General features: G+C 37.6%; 1 protein-coding gene across 3 annotated transcripts; it reads right to left on the minus strand.

Moving 5' to 3' along the window:
- Positions 1-1,360: 1,360 nt before the first annotated feature.
- C9orf72 (C9orf72-SMCR8 complex subunit) lies at positions 1,361-26,482 on the minus strand. 3 transcript variants are annotated; one of them, XM_049895995.1, is made up of 11 exons: positions 26,442-26,482; positions 21,246-21,733; positions 20,050-20,109; positions 16,373-16,468; positions 15,054-15,118; positions 13,763-13,835; positions 11,504-11,620; positions 9,090-9,325; positions 4,699-4,756; positions 3,340-3,449; positions 1,361-3,229 (listed from the first exon to the last, which is right to left on the minus strand). In XM_049895995.1, the coding sequence occupies exons 2-11, from the start codon at positions 21,687-21,689 to the stop codon at positions 3,043-3,045; spliced, it is 1,446 nt and encodes a 481-aa protein (XP_049751952.1). In that variant the 5' UTR covers positions 21,690-21,733; positions 26,442-26,482; the 3' UTR covers positions 1,361-3,042. The 3 variants fall into 3 exon arrangements, 2 of the variants coding, with proteins under 2 accessions (XP_049751952.1, XP_049751951.1); XM_049895994.1 differs by lacking the exon at positions 26,442-26,482 and adding an exon at positions 26,081-26,137; XR_007518675.1 differs by lacking the exons at positions 1,361-3,229; positions 3,340-3,449; positions 4,699-4,756; positions 9,090-9,325; positions 26,442-26,482 and having other exon boundaries at positions 11,503-11,586; positions 13,763-15,118; positions 21,246-26,072.
- Between the last annotated feature and the right edge of the window lie 173 nt (positions 26,483-26,655).

Here is a 26,655-nt window from a genome sequence, read left to right on the forward strand (position 1 = left end):
AAATGGGATTGTAAAAAGATAATTAATGCAAGAGAAGCAGAAAATGAAGAAAAAATGAACAAAGAACAACGGAACATACAGAAAACAAATAGCAAGATGAGAGATTTAACCTAACCATATCAATAATCACATTAAATGTTAATGCTATAAATATCCCCAATTAAAAGGCAGTGATGGTCAGACTGGATAAAAAAGCAGGTATTAAGAACCAATCTGGTACTGAGATAAACATCTTAATTTTTTAAAAAAAATCCTGTGAGGTAGTTATTACCACCCCTCTGCCCATTTAAAATGTTTAAAACATGAGCCTCAGGGAGGTTAAATAACTTCCCTAGGCAGCATAACAGGGATTCACACTTGGGTACTGTAGAGTGTTAGCAGGCCCTCAATACTTGCTTCATTCCCCTCCCTTCAATTAATAACATGAGTACCTACTACATGGAGGCACTGTGCTAGGTGTTGGGCTACATGGCAGCCAGTGAAACTGCCTGGGCTGAAATCCAACTTTACCACTCAACAGCTGTGAGACCTTGGGCAATACACTTTACTTCTCTGAGCTTTAGTTTCCTCATCTATATAATGAATATAATAATACCCGCTTCACAGTATACTGTGATGACTGACTGAGAACGTCCAGTTGCTGGTGTGTGTTAATCGGGGTGGCTAACTGTTGTATAACTTTAACCTATACCCTGCAGATCACAGCAAAAATATTTGTTTGTACAATTGCTCATCCAAATCAAAATTGCATGCTAGGTAAGAACAGAATTCACTATCTTCCTGTCTAATCCCCAGCATTACAGAAATACACGAAAGAAGTAACAGTCTTGTATTTACTTTACAGCTTTATATGAAGTTTTGGTTTCATCTTTGAGACTTTTAGTGATACAACGGATCGATCTTCTTTTAAAGAATTCTTTCAACTGTTAGATACATTTTTTCCTGGAGTGAAAATATAAATCTTATGTCTTGTTTTATAAAGGGTTTAGATTCTTTTCACTTTTACTATGAACAACTATGCTGGATACATGGAATGAATAACTTCAATTCGGGCCATATTAACATCATAACAGGAATTAAAAAAAAAAGAATTTAGCTAAACATGATTTTCCTTATGAAATGTTAACACACACTTTAAAAAATCAAAATGCAACCCTGGGAGTTAGGCATAAAATTTTTTTCCCCCCTCAACATAAGATTCCAGTATCACAGAAAACTTTTAAACATTATTTTCTTTCAAAAGACAAATTAAGAAAAGAAATGGTTTAGATACAAGATGGAAACTAATCATCTTCTGATATCATATTATTGCTTTTCTTGAATAAATAACTCGAAGAGACAGAATTTCTAAGACATTTTATTCAAAATTCTCCATCTAGGACAAAAGATATATAACAATGTTTACACATGCTTTAATAACTTATTTCACTGTACAACTTGCATTCTGTGTAACAGTAGAATAAAACCAGCAAAATAAAATAATCAGTCAGCATTTAAATAAGAATCTATTCCATAAAAAGCACTGAGTAAACTATGGGACACTCTAAGGTGCTATTATAAACTTTTTCACGACTTTGAGCAAACAGTGCATCAGTCATCTAGTTCAGTGTGTATCTAAAACCCAAGATGTCTACACCTTTCTTATTCATTATGTGAAAGTCTATTATGACCTTTCAGAACCGAATGCGTTCTTTTTGGTTAAATTTGGTGGACTTGGGCATGGGGGCTCTATCACTTTTATCCCTTTCTTATAAATATTTTTTCCCTTTTGTGTTACTTCCACAGTTTTAAATAAAAATATTTGTGTTTGTGTATACTATGTCAACTCTGATCTAGCACAGAAATATGTTAATCAGTTATTTTATAGCTAGCAAAATGGTCCAAACACATTAAGGAAATGAAAGGAACAGATCACTTAGTTCTGCCAAAGTAGCACCTGGTAAAGTAGCACTTTAGTAAAGTTCCTCCTGCTAGTCCTCAAGCGACATAGGCAAACCCACATGGCAACAAGTTAAAAAATACAAGCAGAAATATAAGAACGAAGAAACTGTTCTCCGCATCTGAAAAAAGATCTCACTAGTTAGTATCTTCTCTATTGCATTTTACAATCTCCGAGTTACAATGATTGCCAATCAGGTACAAGGCAAGGCTGCGCAAGAGGAAAACAAGATGAAAATGACTGGCTACTGAAATCTAAACTCTTCCAAGTAATTGTATTTTCCAAGGAAAAAAGGCACAGGAGGTGCACAGTTCAGTTTGGCTTCCAAACTCCTAAAAATTAATCAAAAAAGTGGCGACGACTACTAACAGATAAAACCCAATTTCCTATATTTTTTTGGACAGAGCTCAACTATACAGAATAGTTAATAACCACAACAATAAAACAAACAAAATAACCTGACTGTCGTTCACCATAAACAGGGACCATACATAGTGCTTGACATTCCTGAACAGACTGAATCCTAGGGACCAAGTCTAAAAAATAGGATCTAATACTTAATTTCACTCCAACATCTGCTTGATTGATATTTTTTTTCTAAAGCTAACTTCCTTTCTGTGGAAGGGTAAATGATTCAGATGCACTCAATGTCAGTTGATTACAAAAGTATCACAGCAAAAATCACAGACCAAGGAACACTAAAAGACTGAAAGTCAGCTAGTATCTTACCTAGTTAGAGCTAACTCAGATTTCACTTTGATATATGTAAACCATGAATCAGAAGTTTCAAAAAAACAGTAGTTGTGGTCAAGTTTATATCCTATTACCATTACATCTTTAAAAGATAGCAGTAATTTTTATTACAATTGTAAACGTAAGTCTGTATCCCAAGGGAGCTCATCCAGGAAAAGAAGCATCCATTCTCAGGATGCCGCTGACATTCCCTTACGGATTCTGTGACAACTGTAGTGTAACTACCAGTTAACTGCAATTGCTGAGCGGGGCTCTGGGGGCGTGACCAGAGGGAATGATGTTCCCCACACCGCTGAGCTACTTGAACAGCAATCATGATTGTGACAAAACATAATTAACAAGCTACACATTTAAAAAGTCATTAGAACATCCCGTTCTTGTACACTAGTGTAGAAAGGTCTCCCAAAGATAAACGAGTGTAGGCCTGGTTTAATTTTTTCAGCTAGAGCCATTATTATGTTAAGATCGCCCTCTGCTGTTAAATCAAGGTCTATCTTCAGGTTCCGAAGAGATTTAAAGGGCTTTTTTCCCTTCTGCCTGTAAGTAATTAAAAAAAAAAAAAAAAATTATAACACAGAAGACGTCCATAGGGAACAAAACAGAACACAATGTACCAGGTTTTTCTTCTGTATAGGAATTTTACTTACGTATCATCTTCTATGTATTTTATTAACGTCAAGGCTTTTCTGTGAAGCACAAGCAGAAACTGTGCAAGGAAAGTACTCCTGAGAGATAAACCAGGTTTCAAATGGAAGACCTGCAGGAAAGTGAACCATTTGTATAAGTAACTTTCCCCATTCTGATTACACAGCATGCTTCCATCACAGGTTGATAGTGTCTGGCAGGTAATCCACATTACAGCACTCCTCCTCAATCATTTCCACCAGTGCCCCCTAACAAAAAAGAGTGTGATGGAAGTGGTGGGTCTGGAAGCAATCTGACAAGATAGCCAAATTTTGCATTCTGCCTCAAATCATACTCATGTTTATTTTAACATTAAAAATTGTGATGTAAGCTACTTCAGTTGTGTTACCTAACATATTCTGCCCAAATCTTCAAATAAAATTGAAGCTCCCAGAAGTTGAGCCATGTTTATACTATGGTTTTGAGACATTCATATCCCTACACTGTTGGGGGTGCACGTGTAGGGAGAGAAAGGGGTGAAGGAATTTTATTTCCGCTTGAAAAGCATGGAATTATAACACAACGAATTATCCTTGAACTTTGCAGTGTGTCACAGACCACATTGACCTGGATCCAAAATTTCTAGCTAACATAAGGGTTTCATTATTTCAAAGTTACATCAATAACACAGTTTCCTGGCCGGATCCCCAGAACAGGATTATGACAAGGCTCTGTTCTATTGAGAAATAAGTCCCATGTTATCTATAATTTTCTTCAAATGTATAATTAAGTAGATTTTTCAAAAGAATGAGACAATAAAGATGCTATTCTTTAAAGAGAAGTGATACTAATTTTTACAAGACATTTTTGTTCAATTACGACAAATAAACAACCAAAGACCAAAAAACCAAACCAGTTGCCGCTGAGTCAATTTTGACTCACAGTGACCCTACAGGCCAGAGTAGAACTGCCCCCCAGGGTTTCCAAGGCCGTAATCTTTACAGAAGCAGACTGCCACATCTTTTTCCCAAGGAGTAGCTGGTGAGTTTGAACTGCTGATCTTTCAGTTAGCAGCGGAGTACTTACCACTGTGGTACCAGGACTCCTATAAATAAACATTCACCCCAAAACAAATAAGAACCCTTTAGCCATTAGGTTAGTGCTTGAAATGAAAATATTTATTATTTGAACTGGGGAAATGCTGTATCTTAAGTGTTAATACACAGGCCACGCCATTAATAATTCAAAAGGAAAATCATTTATACACTTTAGAAAGAGCAAAGACAATTCTATAAAGCTATGCATAGTGCAGGCACTGCAGGATATACTAAAAAAGAAAACACCACATCATTCACTCTGACAATCCCAGGTTCAACAGTTACCTGATCTAGGAAGGCTTTTACCAGAGTGTCTCTGTGTAAAACATCTTGAAAGATATTCCTACGAAGGAAAACAAAAGGTTGGAATGGCTATCCAATGCTACTTTCCACAATTCCTCGCCCCACCAATAAATTAAATTCTTAGAATTGGAATGTTATACATAAACATACTTGTATAAATACAGACTTAAAGATATATATGTATATATATATTTTTGAAGATACAAAACACATATTCATTTTTAACTCAAGGACACATCTGTATATTACTGGAGTCTGTCAGGATGAAATTATTTTTTTCTGAAGAGTATGAACAGTTCCCATATATATGGTATCTACCTATGTTTTAGTATGCCCAACTTACTAAAAAATAAATAGATCAAAATTAAGGAAGAAAGCCTTAGGGCAATTAATAAGTATAATTATCAATTCCTGCTATCTTAAAAACACAACAGAAATAAACACACCATCACTACAACTGATAAACAAAACAAAACATAAAAGCTTAACCAAAAAAACCCAAAATCAAACCCAGTGCCATTGAGTTGATTCAGATTAAGGAACATGCCCAGATAATTATCTGAAACATCAAGACCACTGAGTTTTCATCAACAGAGTTCACCATCTGGCAAGTAACATGAACCAGCTACCTAAGACCAGCGTTAACTACTTTGGTAATGATCAGAGTGGGAATTCAAGCCATAATTCACACTTGGTATGATGTGTGTCTAACATAGCACCTAGGATACAGTAAATGCTTAAACAAATTTAAAAACTGTTTGTTTCCCAGCCCCTTCATTTTTTTCTCTTCTTCGCTCTCCTTGTCTTCTACTTTCCTGAAGAATCTGCTGAAATGCTAATTTACACTCAGGTCACAAGAGTAATAAAATACTTAATAAGGTAAGATTTTAGACTGGAAACAGTGGGGACCATCACATGATGCCAGGAGTGGCAAGGTTAAGACGCTGGGCATGTGTGTAGAAGTAAATACACAGTACCTCAAATATTCTAATTTTAGGAGGTGGCTATGCCAAACTACAGAAGAAGGAAACTGAGAAGGAAAAAAAAAATTAGCATTTCACAAAGACTGGCTGTCTCATTGGTGGTTGATGTGGGCCCTGATAGCACTCCACCAGCCTTGGAGAGAGAACAGACTAAGTCCAGTGTTCTGAATGCACCTGTCTCATTGAATGCCTTGGTCATTAAGTGAACTGAATTAAAAAAACTTGTTAAAAAAAGAGTATTTCCATGCTCTTGATCATTAGCCATTAGACAAATGCAAATTAAAACTACGATGAGATTCCATCTCACTCCAACAAGGCTGGCATTAATCCAAAAAACACAAAACAATAAGTGTTGGAGAGGCTGCGGAGGGATTGGAACTCTTATACACTGCTGGTGGGAACGTAAAATGGTACAACCACTTTGGAAATCTATCTGGCGTTATCTTAAACAGTTAGAAATAGAACTACCATACAACCCAGAAATCCCACTCCTCGGAATATACCCTAGAGAAACAAGAGCCTTCACACAAACAGATATATGCACACCCATGTTTATTGCAGCTCTGTTTACAATAACAAAAAGCTGGAAGCAACCAAGGTGTCCATCAACGGATGAATGGGTAAATAAATTGTGGTATATTCACACAATGGAATACTACGCATCAATAAAGAACAGTGATGAATCTGTGAAACATTTCATAAGATGGAGGAACCTGGAAGGCATTATGCTGAGCGAAATGAGTCAGAGGCAAAAGGACAAATATGGTATAAGACCACTATTATAAGATCTTGAGAAATAGTAAAAACTGAGAAGAACACATACTTTTGTGGTTACGAGGGGGGGAGGGAGGGAGTGAGGGAGAGGGTTTTTTACTGATTAATTAGTAGATAAGAACTGCTTTAGGTGAAGGGAAAGACAACACTCAATACATGGAAGGTCAGCTCAATTGGACTGCACCAAAAGCAAAGAAGTTTCCGGGATAAAATGAATGCTTCAAAGGTCAGCGGAGCAAGGGCAGGGGTTTGGGGACCATGGTTTAAGGAAGGGGACTTCTAAGTCAATTGGCAAAATAATTCTATTATGAAAACATTCTGCATCCCACTTTGAAATGTGGCGTCTGGGGTCTTAAATGCTAACAAGCGGCCATCTAAGATGCATGAATTGGTCTCAACCCACCTGGAGCAAAGGAGAATGAAGAACACCAAGGTCACACGACAACTAAGAGCCCAAGAGACAGAAAGGGCCACATGAACCAGAGACCTACATCATCCTGAGACCAGAAGAACTAGTTGGTGCCTGGCCACAATTGACGAATGCCCTGACAGGGACCACAACCGAGAACCCCTGAGGGAGCAGGAGATCAGTGGGATGCAGACCCCAAATTCTCATAAAAAGACCATACTTAATGGTCTGACTGAGACTAGAGGGATCCCGGCGGCCAAGGTCCCCAGACCTTCTGTTGGCACAGGACAGGAACCATCCCCAAAGACAACTCATCAGACATGAAAGGGACTGGACAGTGGGTGGGAGAGAGATGCTGATGAAGAGTGAGCTATAATTACATCAGGTGGACACTTGAGATTGTGTTGGCATCTCCAGTCTGGAGGGGGGACGGGAGGATAGACAGAGTGGGAAGCTGGCAAAATTGTCACGAAAGGAGAGACTGGAAGGGCTGACTCATTGGGGGAGAGCAAGTGGGAGTACGGAGTAAGATGTATGTAAACTTATATGTGACAAACTGACTTGATTTGTAAACGTTCACTTGAAGCTCAATAAAAGTTAATAAAAAAAAAAAGTATTTCCAGTAACTGAATTTTCATGTATTAGCACTGACTGAAATTATCTTAAAATGTTAAAATGGAAGATAAGAATAAATGATACTGCCTAAAATGCACTAAAGTAAGATGAATCCATGTACCTAAAAGTTAACACACAATCTAGTGGTTAAAAATATTGTTTCTGGACAATTTTATGTTGTGAAAATTTCCTCAGAGGTGGAAACAAAATTTAAAAAATTCATGACATGATCATCAAACCAACAAAACAAGAATAGCTGGCTAAAAATGAATGATATGTTAAAAGCCTACACACATACCTCCTCTAAAAAACAACAAAAAAAAATACTAAATGATTGCAAATACATTTTAAGTTCCCTAAGTTCCTGTAGGGTTGTTATGAATCGGAATCAACTCAACAGCACTGGGGTTTTTTTTTTTTTTTTTTGAAGTTGCCCACTAAAAAGCTCCTAAACAACCAACCAAAAAAGGAAAAGCACAAACTAATTTTGACAACTTCCTCACATGTACCAAAATTATCACTATATGAAAATTTAGTGATCTGCAATTCCAATTTTGACCAAATTATTTTCTAATCCAACTCCCCTCAAACTTCCTGAGATAGCAACAAGAAACCCTGCACAGCTGAGGAAAGATGGGTCCTAATTCAGTCACATTTCTGTACCCAGAGACACGCGACACTGAGGATCTCTTGGACACGGTGTTCTTATTCTACACGTTTGGCCAACACCTTCTGCGTAGCTAACGGTACTCCATGTGTCTGTTGTCTCCCCTCAGAACTATTCTTAGAAACACAGGGACAGGGTTGCTTGCACCATTTTACTGCTGCCTTACACACTTAAACCTGGGTGATTATAGTCGACATTTATTGAGCACAGTCTACGTGCCAGGCACTTATTCTATGCACTTTAATTGATTTAGAGAACCATAATAATATATTACAACGCTTTCTCAGATTTCAGAACATTAAAGTGTTTTCTTAGGGTTTTATGATTATAGATGTATTATTATGGTTTTTTCCCCCTAATTTGGGAAGGTCCACATACAACATTTTATCATTATCACTTTTTTTCTGTTTAATTTACTGACCAAACTTTGTGGTAGAAAATGAGTAGCACAATATAAAATACAAACAAAAAGAACACTCTATGTATTTTGGCAAATTTTGCAGTTTTTTATATTTATATGCCAAGGAAAAAAGAGACTTAGAATTACTTCTTTGGTTGAGTTAAGAAGCCTGTTCAATGACTGTTACACATTTAACTATAAGCAAAGTAAGAGCTAGGGCTGTCTTGTTGACGACTATAATTCCCAGCAGCTTGTACAGTGCTGAGGTTCTCAATTTATATTTGTTAAATAAATTCTTAAATGTTTATTTTTAAGGGCTGATCTAACCTATCCAGAGGAAACACAGTTATATAAAGAAAAAAGGGCATTTAAGAAAACATGCTTGACTAACCAAATGTTTCTTCATGCAGAATTCTCCTAGTAATACTTCTTTTACTTCAAACACAGGCTAGTTTGTTTTTACTCATATATGACACAGTTTCATAGTACTGCTTAACCACAATGAAAAGACAGAGCATTACATACAAATCAGGCGTGAAGCTCTCATCTGTGTAGATGATCGTATCCTGAGCCATGTCTTCTTCTGAAGTGGCTCTCCAGAACGCTGTCAGCTCTGATCTCATGTATCTACGCTGATTATAAATATGTTCATGACACGGTGGCATCTGCTTCACAGTATTGACATCCACATCTATGTGCGTGGTGGGATAGGGAGCATACATGACTTGCCGGAAGGGTAGCACAAAGCTTCCAGTTGAATCCTGTCATAATGAAAGGAAGAGTTACTTTTTCCTAGAGGCCAAAACATATGAAGAATTATTTTAATTAAACAAACAAACAAACAAAAAACTGGCTTTGTTTTAGCAAATCCACCTCTACAAATTTATGCCAAGAAATTGACCATGACTGCGTGCAAAGTTTTAGTGAGCAAACTTTTGGTGACAGGAGTGCTCACAGCAGCACCGGTTTTAACAGCAAAACATCAAAAGTAACCTAAGCATCCAACAGAGAAGTGATTAAACGAATAAAAATAGTTTATTATTTAGCTGCTAAAACTGACGCTGCTGTAGTTTATGTGTTGAGCAGGTTAGATCATGTAGCATGTAATTCAATTATTTTGGGAGGAGGTATAAAATATGCATACAAAAGAAAGACAAGAAAGATAGATGCCAAATATTAACAGGGATTATTCACTTGATTATGAGATTACAAGTGACATTTTTTTCTTCTTGATTTATTTCTCTTTGTAAATCTGAATATATATTTTTATAATAAGAAAATATTTCACTTTTTCTAGGTACAGTTGGTTGGCCAGTTACCATGAAACAAATACCTACTGTGTAGGAAGTACTGTGCTATGTGCTATGGAAAGAAGACAGAAGGTTATTTCCAATTTTTCACTCTTATAAATAATGCTATGATAACTGTCTTTGTAAATAAATTTTCTCCACATGTAGTTGTTTCCTTGGGATGGATTTTCAGAAGTAGAAATAGTAGGTTAAAGGCTTTGTACATATTTAAGGCTCATAAAAAAAAAATATATATATATGTCAGTGTATTTTCTAGAAAGCCATACATGTTCATGGAGAACTCTCAACAAATATTTGTTTCATCAAATCATACTTTCAGGGTTTTCTCTATGCATGTGGCATAGGTTCATCAAGGCTAAAATTATATGACTAAATGAGATGCTGCTTAAGAAATAAAAACATTAAACATTTTACTATGTCTTCAAATGCAAGAAGTTCTCATTTTCAGATATGTACAATTCAAATTAGGCATGTATTCTCTTCAACTAGTTACTGTATTTAAATACTATTATTCTGAGCTCAGCATGAATGTTATTGAAAATGTAAAAACTGGATGAAATTTTTATTTGCATCAATTTTTAATTTTTCCTCCCTTATTTTGCCACGCTTACATGCTCAACAAAGCATTCACTAGGAGAGGATCAAATAACCACTAGGAAAGATGCTCCTTCATGTCATCTTCTTCATGGCTGTAACTGCAACACCAGTAACAGATGCAATAAAGCGAACAATTTTCTTCCCTTTAATTATTAAAAATAAGTGCTAATTTATAGTTCATCTGTTTTGATCCTTGAAAAGGGTCTATTAAATGAAAGAAAAATATAATTTTTAATATCTATGTAAATATACATAGATATACGTATATCGTTGGTGTTGTTAGGTGCCTTCAAGTCAGTTCTGACTCGTAGCGAACCTATGTACAACTGAATGAAACACTGTCCAGTCCTGTATCATACACATATATGTATGTCCTGTATCATACATGTACGTGTGTGTATATATACGAACTGGTCAAACCCTATACACTTTCAAGATAGAAAGCAGCTTAAATTTTTTTCCAATAAATGAATACAGTACATAAATGTACAATGGTTAACACCAAAATTCCAATCTGTCCAGTAAAAAGAAATGCCCCCATTTCAGATACGTAATTTGATTCAAGCATGCATAAAAAGAAAAGAAAAAAAAAATCCTGAGGCCAGACATACAGCTATAGGCAACCAAACCTGAACAAAAAAAGTATATTCTGTGGTTTTCACTGATGATATTAACTATAAATCCATAAGGCAAATACTCTATGCTCAGACCTGTGATGTAGGGAAAAGGAAGTCAGCCCTTGGGTATATAAACATAAACTGAAAAAACCAAACCCACTGCCATCGATTCAATTCTGACTCATAGCGACCCTACAAGACAGAGTAGAACTGCCCCATAGAGTTTCCAAGGAGCGTCTGGAGGATTTGAACTGCCGACCTCTTGGTTAGCAGCTGTAGCACTTAACCACTACACCACCAGAGTTTCCATATAAACATAAGAGGTAAGATGCATTAACTGCCAATAAAGTATATTTTTAGAGGCTCAGAACGATTCGAAACCATTGGTTTCACCTGTGATAAATGTAAACCCTACCTTCAGCAGGCCTTGCACAAAGAGCCCTGACTCGTACTTAAATGATGATTCGGCTTCACATAATCTGGAGCATTTTCTCTCTGCTGGAGTCAGAAAAAGGCATAATGTTCTCACTATCTATAAAATAAAAGATTTTAGCATTAAAATATGAAGTAAAAAGGCCATTGCTTATGAAAGAAATTTGAACAGAAATTTCAATTGTTATTGTCAATAAAATACATCCGGAGAAACAAGTATTCCTTAGTTACCTAGTACAGCATGGGGCATAACAGTTGTTGCTTAAACCAGGGATTCTGTGGTCAAAAACGTCTGGGGAAATGCTTTGTAAATTTACGATATCTCCAAACCTTTAGCATCTGAATATGTACTGTGACTGTCCAGGAGAATGATATAACATGCAGACCGTCTCAAACTTAACTTGACCACGGAACCTTTACTTCTGTGAGAAACGATGACCTAAACACAATCATTAATTGTATCTCCACCTAGTAGTAAATGTTTTTCAGACAAGCAATTTTGGGCAAGAAAACTAAATGCAGTTAAACTGGGCAGAATTACATCTTCTGTTTAATAATAGTTTTTACTATTATAATGAATATCAGGAAGTATCCAAACCTTCAATAAATGAGCATTAATTCTATCAAATTTGACTTACGATAAGCAGGCCACTGGTCAGGGTTTACAAACCTCTGATTCTAAGATTTGACCGATAACTCTATTAGGAAAAATGAAAGGTCACGTAGCTACACTGCAATTCGGACCATATCCAGAGAGTTATTAAGTTAAAGCAGCAGTTTCCAACCCAGAGTAGTGGCAACCCATTTCTCAAATTCAAAAGACAACAGGAAAGCTATTCTGTTGAAAGAGGTGGGGAATGAGAAGAATGTGGAAAACAGAGCCCCAACCACCAAGCTTCTCTTCCCCTATGAAGCAAGACTGAGAAGTCTCTCTGTGGAACTCTAACACTTTGGGGTACATAGGTGGAAAGCTGCCTTTTGGGGCAACAGATATAATAAACAAGACCACCAACCACTACATGAAATGTAATGATAGAAGTATGCTAACACCTAGTACATGTTCTTAAATGGTTATATAAGAAATAGAACTTTTGGTAAATCAAAACTCAATGTAAGTGCGCAGGGTTGCTTATAGAAAAAAATAAATTATGAATATCTCTGTAAAGCAAATAATCATCCCCTACATATTTCCTACGTAAATTTTTTTAACTGGTGCTGATGCTGGGTGCTATCGAGTCAATTTTTAACTCATAGTGACCCCATGTGACAGAGTAGAACTGCCCTATAGGGTTTTCTAGGCTGCAATCTCTATAATCTTTATGGGAGCAGACCAGGTTTTTCTCCTGCAGAGCTGCTGGATGGGCTCAAACCACCAACCTTTCAGTTATCAGCTGAGAGCATAACCACTGCACCACTAGTGTTCTTTTTTAACAGTTAAGCACTCAGCTGATAACCGAAAGATTTGTAATTTTAACCCACCCAGCAGCTCCCTGGGAGAAAGGCCTGGAGATCTGCTCCCTTAAAGATTACAACATAAAAACCCTATGGGGCAGTTCTACTGTCACATGTGGTCATTATGAGTCAAAATCGACTTGATGGCACCTAACAAAGACAACAACAACAACAAATTGATAGATCCATGCACTTATCTCTGACTACATTAATGGTCAATGAAGAAAAGTGCAAAATCCCTTAGTTTACTGAGTAATGTTTGGAACCATTACTGTTCACTAATTATGAATTCACACAGCACTGAAGGAAGTGGTCACAAATGTTACTGAACACTGTATAAATTCCATCTCCCAAAATAAGAGGGATTTAAGGAGAAAACCAAGATAATGAAGTCAAGATGACTGATCAAATAACATCTCTTTGGAACTAGTACCAAAGATACATAGCTATCTTCACATTTATTAAAGATAACATAAGGAAATAGAAGACAAATATTTTTTAAAACACCTAATTTTAATTAATATTTTAAAATATTTTCAAAACTATTTATATAAAACTGAGCCTTGTATTTATGAGTTATCAAAATGAAACTGATAAATAACTTCATATTCAAACAGCTTATTTCAAACTTACTTTTCCCCCAGGATGTCAAAGCAATTTGGTCAGGTTTGGATGTTGCCTCTTATACTATTAAATCACCTTAACTGCTACCTAGTCTTTAAATTACAATCTATGATATATTAGCAGTATCAAAAAGTGAGATCATTTGCTAAATTAAAAAACACATTACCTTATTTACTTTCTCTGCACTACTACCTATGACTACAGAACAGCCGCATGTTTGTAGGTGTGAGCTGATGGCACTGTAAGTTAAGGAAAAAAGATTAAAAACATTGACCACAAAACAATTTCACAAGCTAAAAAAAATAAAATAAATGCAAGTGAGTTCCAAATAACTGAGAATAGCTTTACATGATGAACACCAAGGGTACAGATACAATGCCATCTTTTATTCAGATAGTACTTTACATTTTCCAGAGGCCTTTTATAGAGTCTCTCATTTGAACCTTAAAACAATCTAGTTAGCAAAACAATAGCATTTTATAGCTGAAGAAACTAAGGTGTAGAGAGGTTAAGGGATTTATTTAAAGTCAAATGGGATTTGAAAAAAAATATATGGCTCTCACTGAGCAGAATCCGGACTAAAGTGCTTCTGATTCAAGCCATCAAAGCTTACACGTTATCACACTTCTGATATTTCATTGTGAGCCTAAAGGAAAAGACTGAGGATATAAAAGCAAACACTTTATCCTTTCACTCCTCGTTTTTAAAAATAAAATATCATGATAATCCACAACTGCAAAGAAATACTATAATAGAAGATGAGATAATACATGTAGCACTCAGTAAAGGAATTAACATGCAGGCACTCAATAAAGATTGGGTATGGGTTGTTATCCTCATCTTCCTTTGAAGAAATATAAACAGAAAATATTAGCTAAAAGCTATAATTAAGTGCTTATTACGTGCCAAGCGCTATTCTACTATTATTATTCCCATTTTGAGGATGAAGAAATGGAGCACAGAGAGTTCAGGTGGTTTGCCCAGGGTTACAGAAGTCACCCAAGTAGTCTGGTTTTCCAGCCAACAGTCTTAAGTACTCAGCTCTACTCTAAGATATAAAGGATCAGTACAAATATGAGTAAATTTCTTTTCTAGGCCTAAATAACTTAAGCCTATTCACATTGGAGCTTAACTTAAAGGGTTCTTAGTTTCGGCTTCAGTGAGAAATAAAATAAGAAACCAGAACCAAACAAGGGACCAAGATTTCCTGTTTGGGTACTATGGAAACTCAGCTTCTTTAAATATTAAATAGTTAGAACAACAAATATGTCGCAGACATGTAATGAGTAAAAAATAACACTAAGCTAAGCAACAGCTAGATATGCAATGGTGTCCTCAGAATAATGTGGGTTATATTTTCTTCTGTCGTATTTCCTCCCTTCCAAATCTTGTCATAGGTGAGCATAAGATTAATATCTGCTTGATCCAGCTTTTATGAGAAGAAACAAAACTCTTACTTGAGAAGGAAGCCTTCATGACAACTGTCACCAATATCATCATCATTGAGCACCGTATCAGCTATCTAAAACACACCAAAAAGACAATTATTCTGGCTGTAACATACGGCTGGCATAACTTTCAGATTTTCTGACTTCTAGGTCCAGCATAGCACACTGTCCTCATTTCTGAGCATCAAAAGCTCTCACAAAACAGTCTCTGTGTGCACTACTATATACTTTCAGAAGAACAAACATGAAAGCTAGTCAGGCAGGTCAAGCAACAGTTTTTACAAGAACATTTCCTCTCCTTGTCAGAACCAGGAGACAAGTCTTAATGACAAAGTCAGAGCATAACAAGAAGAATTTCCTAAAGACATCTCTATATACACATAGTGCCTGATTTAAAATATCCTCAAATAAATGATTAAGGAAACTAAATTAGTGAATATAAGTAAACTTCAATTAACAGCCACTGATGTGTACATTGCTCTGCTACAAAAAGCACTGCATTAAACACTGACTGCTTCTATAAAGTCTGGAATTCTCCCACTTCTAGAAAATACAAAAGTGGTAAAATGAACGAAATACATTGAATTTTACCTTAACTACTGCTGATCAAAAAAGTCCCTGGCCATAAAATTCAGGATTTTACGTGTGCTTTTTGTTAAAGTGGGTAATAATTCAGATAAATAATGTATGTTGTTGTTAGGTGCTGTCTAGTTGGTTTCAACTCAGAGCGACCCTGTGTACAACAGAACAGAACACTACCCAGCCCTGCACCATCCTCACAATCATTGCTATGTTTGAGCCCACTGTTGCAGGCCCTGTGTCAATCCGAATCTTGTTGAGGGTCTTCCTTTTTTTCGCAGACTCTCTACTAAGCATGACGTTCTTCTCCAGGGACTGGTCCCTCTTGATAACATGTCCAAACCAAGTGAGACAAAGTCTTGCCATCCTTCCTTCTAAGGAGCATTCTGGCTGTACTTCCTCCAAGACAGATTTGTTTGTTCTTCTGGCAGTCCATGGCATATTCAATATTCTTTGCCCACACCATAATTCAAATGCATCAATTCTCCTTTGATCTTCCTTATTCACTGTCCAGCTGTCACATGCATACGAGGTGACTGAAAATACCACTGCTTGGGTCAGGAGCACCTTAGTCTTCAAAGTGACATCTTTGCTATTTAACACTTCAAAGAGGTCTTTTGCATCTGATATGATACAACAAACTGCATACTACTAAAATTAGATTACTAATACACATAATAATAATATAACTAAAGAAAATTGGTATGGGGTACAATTACTTCTATTTAATAATATAAATAAGAACTTACATCTATTTCTTCAGAAACACTGTGGGATTTCATAGATGAAAGCAGCTCCATTACAGGAATTACTTCCCCAGTAAGCATTGGAATAATACTCTGACCCTGCACGATACAGTGAAATGAGGTTAAGAAAACCACACAATATGGGATAAGCTGAGCATTAAAACAATTAAAAACAAAAGCAAAGCATGACACTCCTTGATGGAAATACTTGGTAACTTGTTCAAACATTGCCCCAAACAAGTCTACTGTTACGAATAATTTCTCAAGAATTTACAAGCTATTTGAAGCTTATTTTCACTTCTCTAAGAATAATTTTCTTTAGTCAGCACAGAATCACTGGTTTATCGTTTACTGTTACACGTAATAATTAAACCACTGTGCTGAGTTTAAAAGGGATCTTCTTTGAAATTTAAGATATAAAACTCCTTGTTAGTTAAAGGTCATCAATGCATTTCATATTCAAAAACGAGGCAAGCCAAGCTCAGAAAACCTTTGAAATCCTTTGCAAATAGCTTGGTAGTAAAGCTTGAATCAATACTCAACCTCCACATTCAAAAAGGGTACAATCTACCCAAATGCCAATCGACATCATTACTTATATTTAAGAAGCAATAAAACAGAAACGTTTCCTTTAGAGTTCTTTCAAGATAATACTCCTACTTACTACATCTCAAAAATATAATTTCGAAATTTGTAGTTTGTAGGAATCAAATCGAGTAACACAAATGTTATAGTGATCCCTCATTTATTCAACACCCCCCAGTTTCCTGACCAACTTGAGTATGGAATCCTTTAGAGATGTGGATGAAACTGTCAAACGTCTATCAATTTTTAGTTAAAAATTTTTAATCACATATTGCTTAAGATTAATTTAACTATAGTTTTTCCTCACTTGCATTTCATGAAACAATTTTATCAAAACTCTTTACATTCATCTTCAACACTGGAATCTCTGACATCACTAGAGCCATTTTCCAGGTAACCTAACCCAATTTTTCAGAGTCCATTATCATGTCAGTTGCTTGAGAATTTAAATGTGATGCTGTCTCTAGAAATTTTATGCTAAGCCAGAAGCCCATCTGCATAATATAGAAAGTTTTACTATTTTAACAAATTTATTCTGTTGTATCCTTCACAACACAATCACTCGTTGCTCTGCTTTTTAAGATAAACCTTAAAAATGCTTGTTTACAATTACATCCAACACATGCAACACAATAATGACTGTTAAATTTGCTTCCATGTAAGGTGATCTTATCACATGACAGCTACAAGCATACAAAACTAGCATGAATTTTTTTTTTTTTATTTTAATCTAATGTGTCATTCCCGGACAGTATTTATTGTTCAATAAAGTTGTTGAAGGCACATATGAGGGATTTTCAAGGACTTGTCAGAAAAGCCAATTTTGGAAAAATAAACCTCAAACCCACTACCGTCAAGTCAATTCCGTCTCATTAACTGCCCCATAGGATTTCCAAGGCTCTAATCTTTACGGACACATCTTTCTCCGGTTTTGCAGCTGGTGGGTTCTGACCACTGACCTTTTGGTTAACAGCTGAAGGGTTAACCCCTGTGCCACCAGGGATCCTTTTTGGGAAAATACCTTCCCTTATATTTAGGCATACATGGTACTTCATACATGGTATCTCAGCAAATGAATTTCCTCATTGAAGCTCAACAAAAAAGTCCTATAAGGCTGAAAGTTTTCCAAGTTTCTCTTCCTCCTTGGACTTCCCTAACTTGAACTCAGCAGGACAATGTGTTCTCTTTAAAAACTCCAGAATAAGTCTGTCTCAAATGTACTTTACTCCAGGCACAAAGGGGTAGGATAACATTTTCAAGAATGCTTAAAAGAAAGATAACTACAGAAATTCATTAAAAGCAATCAACTTTATAAGTACAAGTTGCTGGTTTGAAAAAAAAAAAAAATCCCAGTAAAAGCAGAAATTTCATTAGGTCCTAAATTTTCATCTTGAGATAATTCTACTTTATTACTCCATAAGCTGCTTGGGGTACTCCCTAGAAGTTGGTGAGAGTCCAATTACCCATTCCTGGAAACTCTACTTACTGACCGCAGCAAGAGAAGGCTAGGCTTCTCCTGACAAAGGAAATCTTCTCTTACAAATATGAGACTTTTCCCCAGAATTACCTCATCTGGTCTGGAAAGCTATTTACAAAAGTGCTAACATATCAATTTTGTAACGGAGAACATTTTATAGGGTTCTGTATTTTCCTTGTTTCTGTCCCTGTATTTTCATAAGTTTTTAGAAAAGTTATTTTTTAAAGTATCATCTGTCTCAGTCATGCTATGAAGAATCAGATAAAAGGCCATCCAGCCATGCTTTGACTACAGTTTTACAAAAAGGTGCAATGAGGATGCCATGCTAGGGGTAACAGGATTAAATTAGACAACTCTTTCTCCATTGGAGATTTCGCTTCAGGAGAACTTTGTCCTGCAGAAAGTGTTTGCATTTTATTTCCACAAGGGAAGCTGTCAAGGATTGAATTGTGTCCCCCAAAATATGTGTCAACTTGATTAGGCCATGATTCCCAGTACTGTGATACTGTCCTCCATTTTGTGATCACAAATTTACATTAAAGAGGATTAGGGTGGGATTGTAACACTCTAAGGTCACATCCCTGATTCAATGTAAAGAAAGTATCCCTGGAGTGTGGCCTGCACCACCTTTTATCTTACAAGAGATAAAAGGAAAGGGAAGCAAGCAGAGCGTGAGGACCTCATACTACCAAGAAAGCAATGCCAGAGAAAGTGTCCTTTGGACCTGGGGTTCCTGCACAAAGAAGCTCCTAGTTCAGGGGAAGGTCCTAGTTCAGGGGAAGATTGATGACAAGGACCTTCCTTCAGAGCCGACAGAGAGAAAGTCTTCCCCTGGAGTTGACGCTCTAAATTTGGACTTCTAGTTACTAGACTGTGAGAAAATAAATTTCTTAAAGCCATCCACCTGTGGTACTTCTGTTATAGCAGCACTAGATGACTAAGACAGAAGCCATGTTCTCAATATCATGCTTCTTCAACTCTGATGTCTGCTCCCAAAGGGTATTCAAAGCCACGGGATATACATTGTGTATTTTCCTGGAGAATCAAAGTTACTGGAAACCCAGGGGGTAATGGGGTAAGGGTAGAATATCACTGGCAAATTTTAATATTAAAAGAATAGGTATGTCATGGAGTAAAACGTAAAGTGAATGAGTTTTAAAGACACAACATGAGACTTCAGAGAAATATAATGCTCAGAACTGTGGCTGCACCTCTAGACATCTGAGGCTGCACCTCCGATCAGCTCCTTCTGTTACAGTGACTTCTGTGGAAATGTTTGAGAAGCAATGACTTAAACAAAGTCTCATATAAAAATTCTGATCTTTCCTACAAATATTATCCAAAACTTTTTTCTGTGCACAGAAAATACGTAGCAAAACATTAATTTTTAGATACAATTACTATTACCCTTTTTTTATGTACTTAACTCCCCTAGTCTAAGACATTGAAATTTTCATTCAGGTTTACTCCGTGCATATCCATAAAGGTTCTGTTTATTTTTAGGCTTACACTGTCCAAGGAACATGTCTTCTAGGGCTTAACAAAAAGCGCCATCAGATTTATGCAGGCATATACAGTGGGAAGAATGGTATTCAACAGTATGCCAGATGCATTTTACCTGATCTTCCATTCTCTCTGTGCCTTCTAAGACAATCTTCTGAACATTTTCTTGCCTTTCCTGAGCGAGAAAGTTTATTTAAGGATAATTTCAAAAAATGGTTATTTTTCAAAACTTACGTGGCAGACTTACGTTCTTGTGTAACTTAGTTCATGGGAAAAAATACCTTCCACTTTAGGGCAAAAACATAAAAGAAGGCAAGAAATTAATCCAACAAATCCATGCTCTCATTAAAAAAAAATTTTTTTTTTCTTCCATAGGCAATACAAAATAAAATAAAAACACCCTTTATTCTAAAGCCAGCACCCGATAATGGAGCAGAAAACAGTCAATTAACATCTGTATAGTTTCACAAAGGAAAATGATGTCTTGAACTTTTCAGATTAAACAAGACCATGTTTAATTTGGAGAAGACAGAACTTTCTGATTTTAAAGATTTTCATACATATGAGAAATAAGAAAGCAAGCCTGAAAACAAAGTAAAAAACAAACAAAAAAGCTAATCTTTAGAAAGACATTGTTTTTCCTTTCTGATAAAAGTCTTATAAAGTTAATAATGCTTATATGGACTTCCAGGTTAGTATCAAACTAGACAATAGGAAGAGAATGAAATTTGTTCTTTCAATCTGCCAATATATACAGAAATATAAATATCACTATACATCGAACTACAGGATTTAGGGGTTACAATAATTTCCCATAGCTTAATCTGCAAAATTAAAAAGAAATATCTCTCAGAAATCATTTAGTTCAATTCCTCACTTCACAGGTTTGGGAACCTGGCAAAGAACTAAAGGAGCCAAAGGCTATACGTCCAACTGCTTATGAAACAAACGTTTTTAATTGCTTATCCCTACACACACAGTATTAAATAAAAGGGTTGTGCAATGTAAAACAGCATATATATATATAGCTGTTAGAGTCAGAGGCTCCCAAATCTAAAACTTACTATGTTTCTTAGCTTGAGCATTTCATTTGTAATGTGGAGCTACCACCCCGTTCCTTGCAAGGTTATTATGATGATCATAGATATTGGACCAGATCTATCTGTAATCTAATAGGGCAGACACAAAATACACGACAGATTTTTTTTTCAAATTAATTGTATAAAATTTTGAAAAATCAGATACAAATGTATCAGAAGATAAACTTTCAATGGCTAGGTTAGCGCGATTTGTAAGTTCAAAAGCACTCACCTTATGCATCCATATCCTTCCTTTGCGAATAATGTGTGTTAATCTATCAACACACACTCTGTGAAGTGGGAGATAGAAGCTCAGTTCCGTCTGTGGGAGTATAATCGATAGTCCATAGGTACTCCTATCCCCATTCCAGTTTCCATCAAAGATTAAAGAAACAATAATTACCCCTTTTTCAGACAAGACAAAAAACTTTACATCTATGGCTCCACTCTCTGCATTTCGAAGGATTTCCCCATTTAGGGTGTGGTTAGCAAGAAAAGTTATTTCTCCATCGCTGAGAAGTACCTGTTCTGTCTTTGGAGCCCAAATGTGCCTTACTCTAGGACCGAGAATATTGTCCCAGTAAGCAAAGGTAGCTGCTAATAAAGGTGATTCACCACTTAAAGCAATTTCTGTCTTAGCAACAGCTGGAGATGGTGGCGGACAGAGAGTCGACATCACTGCATGGCAACTGTCACATTATCCAAATGTTCCAGAGATTTCTAAACAATGACATACAAAACCAGTGATTAGGTTCAGCAATTTTAAAGACACCCATCAACAGCTCAAGTGATTTAGACTCTTGTGTTTTTCGCCTCTTCAGTCAAAAAAGATTTGGAAGCGTGCCTATATATACAATTAGCACGACAGCTGCATATTAAATACCTGTTGATGTGATAATTTTACAAGACACAGTAACTTGTCACTTATATTCAAGGTATACATTTAGAAATCCAAAATAATAATAAACTAAAAAAAGGTCTCTGAACATTCATATGAATGTTATATACTAAAGCTCATAGAACAGACCCTCACTGTTTCCAAGTAGTCTAACTTTATGTACAATTCTAATATGATTGGATATTTGTTTTCTAAGCCAGAGCAACTAAAGAGGAGCAAATCAGGAAGGGGAGAGCTTAGCTAGAAGCTGTGACAACTGACAAAAGAAGAACCTGACAGCTGATAAAAGGACAAATAAAACAGACAAACCATAAAAACCAAACCCACTGCCATCAAGTAGATTATGATTCACAGCGACCCTACCGGACACAGCAGAACTACCCCATAGGGTTTCCAAGGCTGTAAATGTTTAAGGAAGCTGACTGCCACATCTTTCTCCCATGGAGTGGCTGGTGGGTTGGAACTGCTGACCTTTTTTGATTAGCAGCCAAGTGCTTTAACCACTGCACTATCAGGGCTCCTTAAACAGATGAAAGAAGGCAAAACCACAACAGCCTAGAACCTAACAAAAAATGAGCCAACAGTTCTGTTATTTATCCTCAAGGAACTCTCTGAGTATCAGGGAACTAAAGTCCAATACTGGTACTTAAAATGACACTGAAACATCAGGACAGAGATTTACTATGCTATTCCAGAAAGCAGTATACCATTATACCACTTCCAAAAGAGTTCTCTTCTAAATGGCTAAAATAAAAAAGCTTCAGCTATGTACAACATATGGAGAATGAAAGGTCTGAATAGGTCCCAGAAGTCATTCTATTCAAGCTTTCAATCTCCTAGGTAAGAGACATAGAGAAAAGCAAACTACCCAAGGTCACAGAGCCAGGCTAGAATTCAGGTTTCTTGGTTCCCTTGCTCAACTCATACACTGTTAGCTACTCATTATGTCACTCCAAAAGTACACATTCTATGTGATATTAATGCTATCATTCCTGCCTAAAACTAAAACTGAATACTTACATTTAAAGTGTAAAAAAAGAATTTACGACAATTTCAGTTAAGGAAGTCTAAAACTGTGGAATCTACTTATAACAGCAATGAAGAACAGCTAATACAGGTAAAGATATGTTATACCTATCTCTGGATGATTGTTTTAGGACATACGACTTGCTCTATAAATTTATGTCAGTGTGAACCACTTAAAGAATTTTATCTGCATCCTGTCAAGAGTTCAGAGACTGATGAAAAGCAGTGACTTCTATTTTTAGAGCGCTGGATGAGTACTTTTATCATATTAAGAACAGGCACACAGAGCTTGGCAAAACACTTAATAAGTATTACAGAAATGGCTGAACACAAAGACAGTTTTTACTTGCGTATCTTTTATTTCAGAAGTCCATTTAGGTAATATTTACTTTCTGGTATAGTACCTTAACGGCTTTATGAGATCACACTGGATATTAGGCTGTACGGCGTGTTCATAATATTCATTGTTCTGGATATAATTTAAAAGGCTTACAATGGTACAGAATACAGGAATGTAACTTGAATTGAAACTGTAATGATGCTATTGTTGTCATCATTAAAAATAGCAAAATGGGGGCCAAGATGAATTAAGTAAACACACTGCCATAAAATTATATTGCAAAAATATTTCTCTTTCCTTCTTTCTTTTTAGATTAAAAACAGTGAATAATCATAAAGGCAATATTGTAATACAAACACTTCACCATTTCATTGAAAATAAAAGCATTTCCGAAAACTGAACTGAGTCTTAAGAGCAGAATCTGACTGAACTATGGGAAAACTTTTTACCTCCTTGTGAAAATTCAACTATTATATACCGCTAATTACATCCATTCTCACTCCTTGTATAATTACAAAGAAAAGGAAGACCAAGATCATGCTGAATTTTTTAGCTTTAAATCCTACCAAAAGAAATAATCTGAGAAATGAAATGTCACAGAGAAGTATATTTAAAAATGATTTTACTAGAACTTAAAGTCATCTTCGGTAAGGAAAATCCATATATATAATATGGGTGAAAAAAATCAGTTCAAAACCAATAGTCTTTTATCTACATATCTTCTGCACATGTAGGACTGGCTACTCCGGAAAGTTATTAAACATTAGCCATAGGAGTCTTTTGAGCGAAAGCAGGACCCAAGTTGGGTAAGAGGGTGGCTTGCCACTCCTGAAACATAACACAAGGACCCAATATACTTCCTGAAAACAGTCCCATGTATGTAGACATAACCAAAAAAAACCAAACCAAACCCAGTGCTGTTGATTCTGACTCATACCGACCCTATAAGACAGAGTAGAACTGCCCCATAGAGTTCCCAAGGAGTGCCTGGTGGATTCAAACTGCCGACCCTTTGGTCAGCAGCCATAGCATCTAGCCACTATCCCACCAGGGTTTCCTGTAGACATAAAATTATAGTAATTAGCACCTGGCAAAATTGTTAGCAGTAGGTTTGAGGCTTTGCTTTTTCTTACACCTTTGCCAAAAATAAACCATTCTTTCTCTGATCAGTACTTAAAAACCTGGTTGGTCCACTGTTATTACAAATCAGAATTCTATCATCATGAGACTCAGAGTTGTAACATGCTGTTTGTTTCTACTCAACCCTAAGAGAAGCAGGGTCTTCTAAATCAGCCCACCTTTCAAACAGGAGATGCCCAAAACCACTTTAATACTAGTGAGCTGTTCCTCACACCAGAATGTTTGCAATCTTTCTTTTACAGCCAGTGAGACTCAAGAGATGAAGTTCCTAGTATCACTTGGAGGTAACCATCTCTCCCAGATTCAGGTTTCTCAGATAACAGGGAGGATAACCAAATTACCACTCCTTAGGATTCTTACGGAGAGCCCAAGGGCATGCCTGAAAGACAGAAGTCTTTTTCACGGGTTTTTTACTTCTCTGAAAACAAAATCTGGACTGCTAAGGGAGCCAAATAAAGAGATTTTTAAAATGAGAAAAAAGAAAAGAAATAGCCCCTATGTAATTATTTCCTAGAGCAGGTTAGTACAGGCTCAGTTAGTGCACAATATGCAATGTGGTCTATAATGTCTCTCCTGCCCCCATCCCTCAGATGTTCAAAGAGCACAGTCATCATGAGGCAGTTCGCAACTGATTCAGGGTTTTCCTAGAGTGGCAGACCACGTAACACCATAAAGTATTCTGCCTCTATATTACTAATCTCCCATATATATTCTTGCTTCTGTGACGCTCCCAGACTATGCTAAATGTATTCCAAAGTGAATCTTCTGGACAAAGTAAAAGTGATGCCAGACATCCCGTGTGCCCTTGCTTTGCACCATCGGTGATGGATGGGAACAATTTGACTAGAATTTGTCCACTGGCCACAGCCACACTGTTACTCAACTACAGCCTAACAATTCCCTTGGGAAAGGACCAGCTGATGAATACAGAAGTCTGGCAGAGTTCACCGTGGCCAAAGAGACCCCACGCGTACACAGCAGACGTGTAATCAGTGCACTTCCCTCTCCAACTGACACCACCAGCTAAGTGATGCCCCAGTCACAATGGTCACTTCCTTTAAGTAAGAAGTCTGTGTAACCCCGGAGCTGTGAAGCAACCAGACCACGCACCACAGAATGAGAGCACAACTCGGTCTAGAATCGCTGCCCAAATGTACAAGACATCAACACTCCTTGGAAACTTCTATTGCAATTCTGTGGGCATGGATTATGTCCGCACTCACACCCCAACCCCGTATTATCTCCTTGCGGGCAGGGACCGTCTCCAGTTCCTGTCGGACCCTGTCCTGGTCCGGAGGAGCCGCGCTCTGTCCACTCTCCGGGATTCCCCCAGGCCAGGCCGCTCAGTGCCCGGAGGCTCTTTTCCCTAGAGCCCCCGACGGCCCAATACCAGGCCCGGGAGAGGGGCCGGATCGGGGTCTGCCTGCGGGAAATCGGGTGAGAGGCCCGATACCTAAGATACCCTATCTCGGCGCTGCCGCCGGGTAGCCGGGGGCCCGGATGCAGGCAACTCCACCGGTCCCCAGGCTGGAAAACCCGACGCCCGGCTTCCATCAGGGAAGAGAAGGACAGGAGAGGACAGGTCGAGCCCCGGGAAGAGCCCCCGCCACCGCCCCGGCAGCCCGACCCGAAGCAGCCGCTCCCCCACCGGCTCCTCACTCACCCACTCGCCACCGCCCGCGCCTCTGCCGCCACGGGCGCAAGGACCCCAAGCGCAGCCCCGCCCCCGGCCCGCCCCTGGCCCCGCCCCCGTCGGGCCCGCCCCCGTCGGGCCCGCCCCGAGAGCTCCCGAATCCGCTTTCCGTCGCGGTTGTTTCCCGCCTCGCTTTTCTCTTCCGGTTAAACTTTATCCGTTCCTTCCTCGTTCGCCCTCAAGGACTGCTGTGAGAGCAAGAGGAGGGGAGAAAGGGCGGGGAAAACAAAAACACACCTCCTAAGCACACACCCCCTGCTCTCTTCTGACCCCGTCCCCGGAGGAGAGGAACCGGGTAGAGGGACGGCTGAAGCGAAAAGCGTCATCTTACATGTGGGCGGAAAATGTTGTTGCTCGACGCATCACCGTTGCCTAGTGGGACACCGTAGGCTACGTAGTTGGCGTTTTCGATCTTCAGTGACGATGACGCATAAAGAGGGAGGGGCAGGCTAGCTCTGGTTTCTTGCTCAAAGATGCGCGCTGTGAAAATATTGGGGCAAGGCGTTAACAGGATAGACGGGTGGCACCACGCTGTCCTTACGGAG

The sequence above is a fragment of the Elephas maximus genome, chromosome 9, assembly GCF_024166365.1.
Source record: "Elephas maximus indicus isolate mEleMax1 chromosome 9, mEleMax1 primary haplotype, whole genome shotgun sequence".
NCBI classification, from domain to species: Eukaryota; Metazoa; Chordata; class Mammalia; order Proboscidea; family Elephantidae; genus Elephas; species Elephas maximus.